Consider the following 15,101-nt stretch of genomic DNA (forward strand, 5'->3'; position numbering starts at 1 on the left):
TGTAAATCACATCATCCACTGAAGGTAATATTGGCTAACATAAAAGGAATTCACCAAAACAAATAGGAAATGTGGTGCAACTTCTTTTCAAATCTAATATATATTCTGTACATTACTTGAAGATGGTGAGAACTTGTGAGAATAGTTAAAGTGAGAATAATTAATTGGCACATGTTCGAAGACAAATTTGAATGACTCACAGATATGGATTAATAGTGCATAGACTTGCCCTCAGGTCCAGACCAAGTCATTAACAATTAAAGTTAAAAAAAAAATGTGAGAACCCTTCTGATGGGTTGGACAGCATCTATTAAAGGAGAACCAATCAATGTTTCAGACCTGGGACCCTGCATCAGACCCAAAGGTCCTGTTCTGGAAATGTTAACTGTTTCTCTTTCCACAGGTTGGCAGGGTTAGTGCAGAGGGTGGATAGTGGGTGCAGTGGTTCACACAATGCTTTTACAGCACCAGCGACAAGAGTTTGAATCTGGCTCTGTCTGCAAGGAGCTTGTACATTCTCCCCATTTCTGCATGGATTTCTTCCGGGTGCTTCAGTTCCCTCTTCGCCCCCCCCCACCCCACCCCCCACATTCCAACAATGTTCAGAGTAAGGAGATTAATTGGTCACATGGGTGCATTTGGGTGGCACAGGCTTGTGGGCTAGAAGAACCCCTTGATATGTTGTAACTCCAAATTTAAGAAAAACTAAATTAAATTTGAATGTCTCCATTTCTGGAGTAGTCTGAAGATCCTAAATATATTGAACAGGGTAAAATGCAATTCTAGTTCTTCTAGTTGTTACAGTGTATAGTGCAAAGGCGTAGACGCCAGCCAAGGCAGGCATTTGATGCTTAAAATGGAATGATTCATACAGATATAGTGATCTTTTCTTCACTTTGAATTGAAGATGTAGTCATGAAACACTAATTTGCATTTATTTAGACCCTTTAACATCAGATCACTTTGGATCAAAGATTTTGTCATGCTTAATTTGTTAAGAGTTTTCAATGGCTTTTTTGCAAGTCTCTGACAAAAAATCAAGACTAAGCTTATGCTTTGTTTCGAAAACAAAGTAATTCTGGCATAATAGTGCTAGGTGGGCGATTCATAGACATAACTATTCAGGTATAAAATTCAAAATGCTGAAATACTTCATTCAAAGTAAAGGGTTCAGAGCAGAGAAAGTTACTCAGTCTCCTAATGGAATCTGTAATGTATATAAGAGGACACTTGGAATAACAATTTCAGGTCACAGGTGATATCAATAAAGATCTGTATTCCAAATCTAAAAGGAAAGGTCTCACCACAAATGGTGGATAATAGATGTATTCATCTTTCTTTACCACATCCAACTCACATCAACAAATATAAATCAACTGCAAGGTAATTCAATTTCAGCCATATGTTGACTTCATCATGTGTTTATCTCCATGTCCTTCAAATACATATTTATCCTATATTTTCATTGGCAATTAAAATTTCAAAGTTCAGAGATTCTTTTTCCTGTGGACCAGGCAGAAATTCGATATACTGGTAGACAAGAAAAGCGAGAAATGTAAACAAATTGACTGTGCAATACCAAAAAAATTGGAATCATTACTGTTACAGGCATAAACAAAACTGTTTTCCTTAATACAAGTATAGATTGTCTTTCTTAGGGTGACTTACTGTATCTTTTTTCTCCACAGAAACAGCAATGAGCAAGATCCACACCAATCAAATTTGCAACTGAAAGTTGCTAGTCGTATGACACAATCCTTAAAAATGCAATCCTTAAAATAACAATGATTCTCAACAGTGACCTTTACCTATGACACATCTGTTTGAGAAAGCACCAAAGTTCTATGATTGAAACACCAAAGTCTGTGGATGCTGTGATTGTTGTAAAAGTACAAAATGCTGGAGAGAACTCAGCAGATCACGCAGCTGGGGATCCCAGTCTTTTTATTCAGCTATGTGCCTGCATTTTGCTCACATCTTGATGCTCAAGCCTGAAACATTTGTTATATATCTTTATTTCCTACAGACTCTCCTCCAGCATTTTTGTGTTTTTAACAACGTTCTATGATTCTTTGCACAAGGATTTTCAAGATGATTTTCAAGATTTTGTTAGAATCTTCCATTGGGTGGTGGTGGGAGTGGGGTGGGTGGGTATCAATTTGATAAATAAGACCACACTGATTCACTCTTAATCTTCAAGATTCTACTTTCATTGGAGCATACACTACAGAGTGACAGCGCTCAACAAAATCTAAACCCTGCCTTCCCCTTTAATCCACTCCTTGTGTTCTACAAAGCACAATGTATCATTAATAATTTGTGATGACAATTATGTGTGGTATGTTGCACTTGCATTCTGAATATTAACTCCATTGATTGAAATAATATTTTTCAATTTTCAAATAAAAAGACTACATGCAGCTGAAGTAATATTGCACATTTAATGCCAGCAGCTGAGATTGAAACTATATCCCTACCTAACGAAGGCAAAGGCAATGTTAACATTCATTTCAAGAGGACTAGAATGTAAAAGCAAGGATAGAATTTTAAGGCTTTGCTCAGTCTGCATTTGGAGTATTGTGAGCACCATATCGAAAGAAGGATGTGGTGGTGTTCAAGCGGGTCCAGAGGTTTACAAGAATTATTCTGGGGATGAGAGGATTAATGGATGAGGAGCATTTGAAGGTTCTGGGGCAGTACTTGCTGGAGTTTACAAGGATAAAGGGTGGGGGGGGGGGAAATCTCATTAAATCCTATTGATTTAAATGAAATAGATAGAGCGGATGTAGAAAAGATGTCTAGGACTAGAGGGGACAGATTCAGAATAAAAGGACATGCCTTCAAAACAGAGATGAGGAGAAAATTGTCCAGCCAGAAGGTGATAAATCTCTGGAATTTGTTGCCATGCATGTCTGTAGAGGCCAAGTGGGTATTTAAAGTGGAGATTGATAGATGCTTTAATAGCAAAAGTACCAAAGGTTATGGCAAGAAGACATGAAAATGGAGATGAGAGAAAAAACATAATAGCCATGACTCGAACCATGGAGCAGATGCAATGGGCTGTATAGCCTAATTTTGCTCTTCCATGTTATGATCTTTCTATTCAATACATTGAACTGGCGATCGTACTTATCTGTGTGTAGTAACTGAGAAATGATTGCTACAGATCCCATCATACAGTTAAAACTTATTTGGATCAAAATCTCATCACAAGCTTTATAAATCACATCTGTGAGGCTAAAGACATGCTTGAGACTTGTACTTACCTGGTGTATTTAAAAGGCGTGACCTTCTGCAGTGGTAGGACACTTCCTGCTCACAGTAATCCATGTTGTTAATCATAGCTTGAAGTTGTTCACGATTGGCAGTGTAGCTCAGGTGTACAAGTTGAGGTTTGCTCGAACTGGAACCCTGGACTTTGGTTAGCTCTGTGTTGTTGTGCTGAACCACTGTCCACGTCTTGTCTTCTGTCAAAACATAAAATAATATATTAAAAAAAAACTCACCAGGCAAAAGAACCACCTACTATGATCTTGCACTGTATAACCAGTAACTTGTCATATAGTTCAGAGCCTATGAAATAAAATGCTGATTCTGTGCTCTTCACAACCTTTCCATCTCTTTGACAGAATATTAAACTCATCTATTGCTACTATTCGAACACATTGACCCCAAAGACAGAAGATATTACTCACATAAAAGGTAAATAACATTGAAGCTATTTTGAGAAGGATGGACCAATCATCAATAAGTGGAGAGGGATGCTTTATTTATACAGGTCAAAAAACTGATGTGGCCACAACTACTGTGCAAATATTATTAACATTAAGTTATTTTCTTCACTTAATTAAAATACTAAACATCAGACAATTGTCATTTTTTAATATGTGAATTTTATTTTCCACTTTTGGCTGACAGCACAGGTTAATTTCAACTTTAAGATCAGGAAAGCCAATATTATTTCATTTAGTGTTAAACAGGAACGTCTGCAGATGTTTTGATTGTGGTGCAATGCACAAATGTGCTGGAGAACCTCAGCAGGTCACCTAGGGATATATTCAACGTTACAGGGCTGAGCCCTTCGTCAAAGCATGGCAAAAACCAGACAGCTACTTGAATAAAAAAGGTGGGGGGAGAGGCAGAGAGGAGGGAAGAAGGGGCAGGGGAGGATGCACAGTCCACAGTCAAGAGGTTGGAGGGCAGGAGAAAAAAACTGAGGGGATAGCAGGAGGGGGTAGCTCCCTGAATTGAGACGGAAGGGGGAGGGAAGCTGAAGCAAAGGAGGCAGATGTAAAAATATATATAAATGATGTTTCAGGAATGACCTCTCCTTCAAGGTATGGGTAAAAAGCAGCAGGCACCTGAATTAAATGGCTGAGGTTGTTAATGGTTGGAAAGTGTCCAGACAGTATATTAGGTAGTTGCGGGTACCAGTACATGAGGCTATGGGCAAACATATCAGTGTGGGAATGTAGTGCGGAATTGAAATGGATGACCACTGGGAGGTCCCCATTATTGCAGCAGATGGAATTTTGGTGCTCAACAAAATGATCTCTCAGTCAGCATCCAGTCTCCAATATAGAGAAGACCACCAGAGGATCACAGATGCAGTGGATGACTTCTGCAGATTCATAAGTGAAGTGTTGCTTCAGTTGGAAGAATCTTATGGGGCTCTGAATGGTGTGGAAGTAAATGTAGCATTTCCTGTGGTCAAGGGATAGATACAGAGGGAGCAGTTAGTGGCAAGGGATGAATGGACGTGGGATCTTGCAGGAAGTGGTTCCTGTGGAAAGTGGCGAGGGTAAAAGAGGGGAGGATGCATCTAGCAAGGAATAATTTCTTTTAACATTGAACACAACATCCTGATTTGGTGATTTCAATCTTGCTCTCAATCTCACCAAAACCAAGGAGGTGATTCTTGAATTTTGAAGGAGAGGCCAAGGAATCATGTACCTCTCTGCATTGATGGGAAAGTCTGAGAACAAAATTCCTGGGACTCCATTTTTCTGAAGACTGTTTCAGGAGCCAGTACATTGAGGCCACCATGAAGATTGCACATGAGTGTCTCTACTTTCGAAGGAGTGATGGGAGATATGGCTTGTTTTCAGATTCTCCATCAAACTTCTACAAATGCACTGTGGAAAATATACTGACTGGTTAATCACAGCCTGGTTTGGTAATACAAGTGCCCAGAAATGCATAAAGCTGAAGAAGGTATCAAATCTACCCAGGTCCATCACAGCCTCTGACCTTCCATTCATTCCGGACTTCTATGTCAGGCACTAGCTCAAGAAGATTCAATATCACCGACAATAAATCTGAAGACTGAAATATGATCTCAGATGGGCAATAAATGCAATGTCATATCTCAAAAAAAGTAAATAAAAATTGATGAAAAAAATAGGTTACAAGAATGACCTGTCTCCAGTACGTTAATAACTGATCTTTATTTCCTATAATTGATTGTATTACAGCCAAATTAAGGAGGAAAAAATGAATAAATAGAGTTTGGTAAATGTAAATTATTATGTTACTGATTGATCATCAAGAGATCTGGATGGTTGCTTTAGAGATACAACTATAAACCCAACTTAGCAAATGAGGCTTATAGATGTCTTACTGCCATTAATTTTGCTTTCTATACTGACAATCTGAAACTTTGCTTTTGCCAATTAAGCAACTTGTTATGATGTAATTGAGATGCAGTTGTTGAAGTAAGACTGATGGTCAATTTACATCCTTCAGTAAGCTTCATTAAAAGATTTTCCTGTCTTTAGATGCTTGATATGTTCACGTGTTCTTTTGCATGTTTAGCTTAGCGGTTACACTTCCTTGGAAGGCTGAGATAAGGAAGGCTACTGGCCACATTTCTGTCAAATTTCTACAGGAGCTCTATCAAGAGAGTCTTGGATGGCTGCAGTGCTGTTGTACAATTGTTGCAGAGTATCAGATTGGAGGTCAATCCACAGGACCATAAAAGTGGCAGAGAGGATCACTGGGGTCTCCCTCCCCTGCATTGTTGTGATTTACCGGTATATTTGTTCAAATATTTTTCCAAAATCAGGGAGTCTCCAACCAGCCTGAAAACAGCATCTTTCAGCCACTCCCATTGAGAAAAAAGATGCAGAAGTATCAGAACTGAAACCACCAGGGTGAGGAATAGCTTCTTCCCATGGGCAGTGAGACAGTTGAATGACTTCTAAAACAACTCTCTGTGACTCAAATATTTATTAATAATAATTAATTTAATGTATGTACATACATTATATCCTATGCATATGTATTGTATATCTGTATGTATGTTATGTCTACTCGTGTGTTTTGCACTGTTCTGCACCATGGACCTGAGAACGCTATTTCAACAGGTTGTACTGGTATAATTGGATGAAAAATGAACTTGATCTAGAAGAATGCCTGAAGTTGCACCGTTCTTTGGAAGCAAGAGATTCTCATGGAAATTATCATTAATTTGTCCATTATCACAATCGTTCCACAGCAGATGCAATATTGCTGGCCCTCCCCTCAGCTCTAGATCTCCTAGAAAATAGTAACGCATATATACAGCTGCTCTTCATAGACTACAGCCCAGCCTTCAATACCATTATTCCCTCAGTGCTGGTCAAGAAGCTACAAACTCTAGTCCTCTGTGTCCCACTCTGCAACTGGATCCTTGATTTTCCAATGGGAAGACCACAGTCAGTACAAATTGGAAACAATGTCTCCCCATCACTGATTATTAACACAGGGACACCCCAAGAATGGTGCTTAGTCCACTGCTCTACTCATTATAAACCCACTGTGTGGCCAGGCACAATTTTAATCCATATCTGCAAATTTGCTGATGACACCACAGTTGTCAGCAGAATCACAAATGGCAATGAGGAAGGTGTGACAACAACCTTGTGCTCAATGTTTGCAAATTCAAGATGATTATGGACTTCAGGAGGAAGTCAGGGGAACACAACCCATCCTCATCAAGGGCTCAGTAGTGGAAAGGGTTAAGAACTTCAAATTTCTGGGTGTCAACATCTCAGAGGATCTGTCCTGGGGCCTCCATGTTGATGCAATCACAAGATGGCTCACCAGAGGTTATACTTTGTGAGATGTCTGCAGAAATTCGATATAACACCAAAGACTCTTGAAAATTTCTACAGGTGAACCGTGGAGAGCATTCTGGCTGGTTGTATCACTTTCTGGTATGGAGGTGCCAAATCTCAGTACAAGAAAAAAAAATCCAGAGTGTTGTTAACTTGGCCTGCAACATCCCAGGCACCAGACTTCACTCCATCAAGGACATCTACATGAGGCAGTGTCTTAATAAAGCTACCTCTATCCTCAAAGACCCCCCCCCCACCCACAGCACCACCCAGGCTATGCCCTCTTCACTCTGCTACCACTGGGAAAAAGGAACAGGAGCCTCATGACAAGCACTCAGCAGCACAAGGACAGTTTCTATCTGCTGCCATTACATAATCAAGGGAGCAAGAAAGAAATCTGAAATAATTTTGGCAAAGTAAAACATAGACATGTTGAACTGTTTCTGAAGAGTGAGGCGATAATTAAGAGAGGAGATATTCATCAAATTAAAGAGAAAGTCTACAGATGTTGTGATTGTAGTGTGCAAAACTTAAACATGCTGGAAAAACTTAGCCAGTTACACAATGTTCATTGGAAACACAGATAACAGAATCAACATTTTGGACCTTAACACTTCATCAAGGTGTGAGCAGAAAACAAGCAGGTGACTGAATAAAAGGAGGGAGGAGTAGGGAAGAAGGGGCAGGGGGAGGAGCACAGGTCCTAGAAGAGCAGGCAAGAGGTCATAGGTAGATATGGGTTGGAGGGCAGAAGAGAAAAAGAAGCTGAAAAGTGATGGGGGAGGGGATAGTTCTCTGAATGGAGAGGCACAGGGGTGGGGAGTTGGAGGAAAGGAGGCAGAGAGATAGGAAGAGCAAGAGAGACAGGGGAGGGGCCTAACAGAAACTGGAGAAGTCAATGATAATGCCATCTGGTTGGGAAGTGCCAAGATGGACTAGCAGGAGCAGCTCCTCCAATTTGCGGGTGGCCTTGGTTGGGTTGTGTTTAGGGCTATTGACAGACATGCTGGTGTGGGACTAAAGTGTGGATTTGAAATGGTGACCACAGCGAATGCTCTACTTGCACCCACATCTCCTCCACCACCACCACTTGGGGACCCATATAGTCCTTCAAAGTGAAGCAACACTTCACTTGTGAATGTCCAGGGGTCATCTACTGGTATTCAGTGCTCCCATTGTGGACCCCTCTACATTGGACAGACTGGGACATCATTTTGTTGAGCAACTTGGCTCTGCCCATTGCTATAATAGGGACCTCCCAGTGGCCAACCATTTCAATTCCACACCCCATTACTTTTTCTTCAAAATTCTACCTGTAAACACTTAAATCATGGAGGTGAAACCTTTCTCATTCTCCTAATAAAGGAAACTGAACACATTATTCCTCTATCCAGCCTCCAAAAACACTGCATTCAGCACTAACAGTCATTGATCTACCATGGAGTGAAACATGAAAGTCGGCGGACATAGTAATTGTAGTAAAAACACACAGAAATGCTGGAAGAACTCCGCAGATCTCGCAGCCTCCTTAGGAGGCAAAGATGTATTACTGACGTTTTGAGCCTGAGCCCTTCTCTCAGGCTTTTATATTCAATCTATTTATTTCGTTATTTATTTGATTAATCTGAATACTTGTCCTGCATATGTATTGTTTGTCTGTATGTGTATTATGTCAGGTTGTATTTCTGCCTGGTTTGCACCGAGGACTGGAGAACGCTGTTTTGTTGGGTTGTACTTGTAAAATGAGATGACAATAAATCTGACTTGACTTCTTCAAGGTATAAGCAAAAAGCTGCCATGTATCTGACTAAAGACTGGGGAGAGAAAGGGGGAAGAATGGAAGGCTAAAAGCTTCCAAAGGCAAGGTTCCTCAACTCTTACTCTGCTACATCGACAACTCCTTTGTTGCTGCCTCATGCATCCTCAATGAACTTGTCAACTTTATCCACTTTGCTACCAACTTGCACCCTGTCTTCAATTAATTTCTTGCAACACTCTCCTTTTTCTTGATCTCTCTGTCTCCATCTTGGGAGACAAACTCTCAACAGAATTCTTCTACAAATCCACTAACTCCCATAGCTACTTCTTCACACCCTGTCCCCTGTAAATATTTCATTTATTTTTCTCAATTCTTCCATCTCTGTCACATCTATTCTGAGGACAAGGTCTTGAATACCAGATAATCAGAGATGTCCTCCTACTTCAAACAAAGTGGCTTTCCCTCTACCATTATGAACTCAGCCTTCACCTGCATATCCTCCATAATCCACACATCTGTCCTGGCTCCCTCCAACACCACGTGCAACAAGGACAGGGTTCCCCTTGACCTCACCTATCACCTCACCAGAATTTATGTCCTCTGCCATTTCTGCCACCTTCTATGTGAATCCATCACTAGACACATATTCTCCTCTCCTCCTCTCATTGCCTTCCGCAGGGACTGTCCCTCCACAACTCTCTTGTCCACTTCTCCCTCCCATCCAATCATTCCCTTGGCATCGACTGCAGGAGATACTCCTCTTGTACCCACACCTCATCCCTCACCACTATTCGGAGCCTCAAACAGAACACTTCACTTGTGAATCTGCAGGAGTCATCTGCTGCATCCATGGTCCTGTTGTGGTTTCCTCTACATCAGACAGACAAGGCGCAGACTGGAAGATCGATTCGTTAAGCACCTCAGCTCTGCCTGTCGCAAATAGCATGAATCTCCCAGTGGCAACCCATTCCAATTCCCTGTCCCATTCCCTTGCCGACATGTGTGTCCATGGCCTCATGCTGACAGACTGAGACCGCCTGCAAATTGGAAGAACACCACCTTATACTGCATCTGGGTACCTTCCAACTGGATTGCATTAGCATTGACTTCTCTGGTTTCCATTAAACCTCCCCTCCCCTTCCCCCCCTCCATCTTAGGCCCCATATCTTCTTTCCTCCAGTTCTCTCTCTTTTTCCCTTTCCCTTTGTCTCCTTTCACAGAACCAAAATCAATTCTCACTCTTCCTCTTATTATCTGTTGGTCTGGACTCTTTCCCCTCCCATTCTTTACCCTTTCTCTCCCCAGTCTTTAATTCAGACTTCTGCATGCTTTTTGCTTATACCTTGACGGTAAAGCTCAGGCCCGAAATGTTGGTAATACATCTTTACCTCTTATGGACGCTGTGAGACTGGCTGAGTTCCTCCAGCATTTCTGTTATTTTTTACATTGATCTATCATGAAACAAGACTCTGGCATAGTATTGGTGGCTCAGGTCTAACAATGGCAGCGAGGTCAGGGCAAGGATATTAATTCACAGAATATTACAGTTCATCATTCCTGTAATAAGTCCTTAAATTAGCTCTTTGTAATTGTACTAAGTGCCAGAGAAAGAGACTCATATTCACCAGCATCATTTCCCAGCATTGAACAATGACTACCTTACTCATTTCTGTTGCACAGTGTTTTACAGGCTTATAACTCAATGGGTTAGAAAATTAAAGGCCTGCATTCACCACCAATGTTCAACTGATAGTTCCCTTCAATATTTCATTCTATCTATATCCAATGGTAGACTTGTGCATATTAGTACAGCGTTCCAATGTTATAGGATCATAAATGAAGGAGCTCCAATGTTGTTCCGAAGTTATATACAAAGACAGACCTGTGCCTGCCAAATGATAGAGTAATAGAAATGTACCTGACAATCCTGTACCTCAGTAATAGAACTTGTCCCATAGTCTGTAGCCCTGAATCCAGAGCTGGATATGGACCTGAATCTGGACATGGACCTAGAAGATCAGACTGATTCTATTGGATTGCGAGTCAATGGTGCCAGGCCTTTGATCCCCTGAATGGAATGTTTCAGTGATTAAAAGCACACAGAAATACTGAAGGAACTCTGCCAGTCTCACAACATCCATGGAAGGTAAAGATATATTACTGATATTTCGGGCCTAAGCCCTTCTTAAGATATAAGCGGAAAACAAAAAGGTGTCTGGATAAAGACTGGAGTCTGAAGAGAGAAGGGGAGATGAATGGGAGGAAGAAGGAGTCCAGTCCACAAGGAGTTAATCCCCCAGTTCAGGACAGATGACCAACATGGACATGCCTCCATTCTATTACTAATAACAGCCTGTCGGTTTTACTAGCAATTTTATTAGCAATAAATTTTGATAATGGATCAGATCATAAAACCAGAGAAGTTGGAAATTGACCCACAATTATCTGAAGCATCCAACAACTTTGAACTCTGGCTGCTTTGCTTTGAAGCGTTCCTGTAGGCATCATCTACTATCATTTGATCAGAGAATGACAACCTGCAGGTACTACATTCCTGGGTCAGGCCTCTGATATATTAAATGATCAGTCATACCCAGAGGCGATGGACACCCTGAAAGGCCAGTTCCTGAGGAAGGTAAACGAGGTCTACGCGAGACACCTCCTAGCTATCTGAAAACAGCAAGCCAGGGAATAGAGTGCTGAGTACCTCCAGGCTCTGTGAGCTCTTAGCAGGGCCTGGGACTACAAGGTCACGGTGAACACAAAGGGCCTGATCAAAGACACAGCCATCAGGTCCAACTACATCCGGCAGAGACTGTTGTAGCGATGTGAACTCAACTTATGGAGGGTAGTCAAGCTGGCAGGCAGCTACAGGTGGCCTTCTAGAATACGGAAGGCTACTCGGCTGACAACAGCTGCCTTGTGGTTTCCCCGGGCACTGCCATCTTGAGACGAGGGAGGGCTGAAATCCTGCAGAAAGCCACCACTACCATGTCTCATCAGTGATCCGTTCACAGCTGTTCTAGTCTGTGAGCACCTAACACTGCTCCTCCCATGTCCTGCCAGAAAACCAACCATGGTCGCTGTACTCCGCGAGCACCGAAGTGCTACCTCTGCAGCCTGAACAAGCACTCGAGGAAATGCTGCCCGATGAAAGATGCAGTTTGCTCTGACTGTGGGAAGAAAGGACATTACGCAAAAGCGTGCAAGTCGAAGCCACCCCAACCCAGCAGTGCCATGTGAAAGTTGTGGGGGGCGCCATTTTGGATGCCTCCATCTTTGAAATTCAGCAGCGCCACGTGCGAGCCGTGGGGCTGCCATCTTATATGCATTCTTGAACGCCACTATCTTGGGACCAAACATTCCACTGCATCTGCAGATAGAGATCCAATAATGGCCATCATCACGGTGGGTCAAGGTAGCTATCACCAATTCACCAGATCGATTATGAACGTCCAGGAAAACAGCCATGAGATGAGTCTCTTGTTTGATAGTGGGAGCATGGGCTTCATCTACCCTGACATGGTGCAGTGTTACTCCCTCACAGTAAGGCCAGCAAGCCACAAAGTCTCTTTGACCTCAAAATCCCATATGGATGATGTCCACAGCTACTGTGTAGTGAGGCTGACCGCACGAGGCAAAGACTACAAAGTCTCCTGATGATGTCACAGCTCTACACTACCGTGCTACTGGGGCTGGACTTTCAATTCTGCTTTAAAAGTGTGACAATAGAGTATGATGGGCCCGATCACCCCCTCACCATCTGTAACCAAAAAGTTTTTAAACCACCCACTGTGCTCCACCAGCAAAAGCCCCTGCCCTCTTCCCGCATCATTTCCAGCCAGCAACCTGAAGAATCCCCACTGTGCACGACCTGTGGGTCCTCAACTCTCAAGATCACCCCTCCACCATTGTTCACTAACCTCACCCCTGACTGTAAACCCGTTGCTACCAAAAGTAGGTGGTACCATGCCGGGGACAGGACCTTTATCAGGTCAGAGGTGCAATGGCTACTCAATGAGGGGATCATTGAAGCCAACACCAGCCCCTGGAGAGCCCAAGTGGTGGTGGTGAAGAGTGGGTCAGACAATTAACAGATATACGCAGCTGGACTCACACCCTCTTCTTGCATATCTGATATGGTAAACCAAAACTCTCAATATTGGTAATTTTTCAGCATTGATCTAAAGTCGGCAAACCATCAGCTCCCCACCCACCCAGAGGACCACCAATATACTCATTTTTAGGCAGATGACCACCTTTGCCATTTCCTGAAGGTTCCATTCAGCATCACCAATGGGGTCTGAGTCTTCTAGAGGGAGATAGACCGAATGATAGACAGGATGAGCTGCAGGCCACATTCCTGTATCTGGAGAACATCACCATTTGCAGCCATAACCTGCAGGATCATGATGCCAACCTACAAAAATTACCCGAGACCGCCAAGCTCCTTCACCTTACATACAATAAGGCTAAATGTGTATTTCACACAACCCACCTTGCCATCCCTGGCTGCATCATGGAGAATGGAGTCATTAGCCCCAACCCTGATTGCATGTGCCCACTTTTGGAACTCACCCTTGTTAGGTCTGCTTTGTTCATGAATGAGTGAGACAAACACCAGGCTGAGTCGAAATCAGGGTTCTTTGTTCTTTATTACCGGATTGTAACACTTGCGACTAACCATGTTAGTCGGAGAATGCATTCTGCCGTTATCAGCAAAATGGTGATTTTTTATACCCTTGGATATGTGCTTAGAACATCATCATATCATTACTTGTCCAATGACTAAAACTGTTGCTATCCTTTCCCTGCTAGCTTCCTGCCTCTCAATCCATCAATGTCTCTCTTATCTTGTAAGTACAAGGATGCATTCACATCTTGTTACAGCCCTGTACATTCCCATCTCATGATGTTTTACCTAACAGGAGTACAAGGACACCTCCCCTTCTTGTTACTGCCCTGTACAGGGTAACTCCCTACACATTCCCATCTCATGATGTTTTACCTTACACCCTTCCCCACAACCTCAAAGCCCTGAAAGGGTGCATGGGTTTCTTCTGCTATTATGCTCTATAGGTCATAAATTATGTGGACAAGGCCTGTACCCTTGTTAAATCTACCTCTTTTCCCCTAACGTCAGAGGCCCATGCGGCCTTCAGCCACATCAAGGCAGACATTGCCAAGGCCATGATGAAAGCTATGGATAATTCCACACCATTCCAGTTGGAGAGCGATGCATCTGTCCTCGCTCTGGTTCCCATCTTTAACCAGGCAGGCTGATCCTTAGCCTTTTTTCCTACCCCATCCAAGGCCCTGAAACTCAATACTCCTCTGTTGAGAAGGAGTCTCAGGCCATTATCGAGGTGCTATGGCACTGGAGACACTACCTCATCAGCAAACAATTTACCTTGCTGACTGACTAACGTGCAGTTGGGTTCATGTTCAACAATCAACAGCAATGTCAAATCAAAAGCAACAAGATATTGAGGTTGAGAATTGAACTTTCCACCTATAATTATGATATCTTGTACCAGTCCAGGAAACTCAATGTGCCCCCAGATGCTCTATCCCGTGACCTCTGTACCCTGGGGTCACTAGGTTCTTCCACTTTATCAAAGCCGCAATCTGCCTTACTCCAGTAAGGAGATCAGGACCATGACCAGAAACTGCCAGGTTTGAGCTAAGTGTAAACTGCACTTCTCTCGACCAGACAGAATGCATCTGATAAAGACGACCCTCCCCTTTGAATGCCTGAGCATTGATTTCAAAAGACACCTCCCCTCTTCTGACCATAACATGTACTTCTTCAACATCATTTATGTTTTCAATTTGCCATTCTCTGCCTAGACATGACCACTGCCACTGTCATCAAGGACCTATGCAATCTCTTCACCCCATTTGGGTAATCCCACTATATCCATAGAGACTGGGCATCCTCTTTTGAGAGTAACAAACTGCGTCAGTACCTGCTGGCCAGAGGCATCACCATGAGCAGGACCACCAGGTACAACCCCTGAGGGAATGGGCAAAGGGAAAACACTACCATCTGGAAGGCCATCCTCCTAGCCCTGTGGTCTGGAGGCCTTCCAGTCTCCTGCTGGCAAGATGTCCTCCCAGAGGCACTCCACTCAATCAGATCACTCCTATGTACAGCCACCAATGCCACTCCACATAAAATAATGCTTTCTTTCCCTAGGAAGTCCACTTCAGAGACATCGATACCAGCCTGGCTAACGTCCGCA

At 42.8% G+C, this 15,101-nt stretch overlaps 1 protein-coding gene across 1 annotated transcript in view; it reads right to left on the bottom strand.

Annotated features, from left to right (window-relative positions):
• LOC138762456 (contactin-associated protein-like 5) overlaps positions 1-15,101 on the bottom strand; it is a 762,501-nt gene that overhangs the window by 514,951 nt on the left and 232,449 nt on the right. Inside the window, exon 9 of the mRNA XM_069936213.1 lies at positions 3,267-3,467. Coding sequence (XP_069792314.1) covers positions 3,267-3,467 — 201 coding nt within the window. The remainder of the gene's footprint in view (positions 1-3,266; positions 3,468-15,101) is intronic.

This window comes from Narcine bancroftii, chromosome 4 (assembly GCF_036971445.1).
Source record: "Narcine bancroftii isolate sNarBan1 chromosome 4, sNarBan1.hap1, whole genome shotgun sequence".
NCBI classification, from domain to species: Eukaryota; Metazoa; Chordata; class Chondrichthyes; order Torpediniformes; family Narcinidae; genus Narcine; species Narcine bancroftii.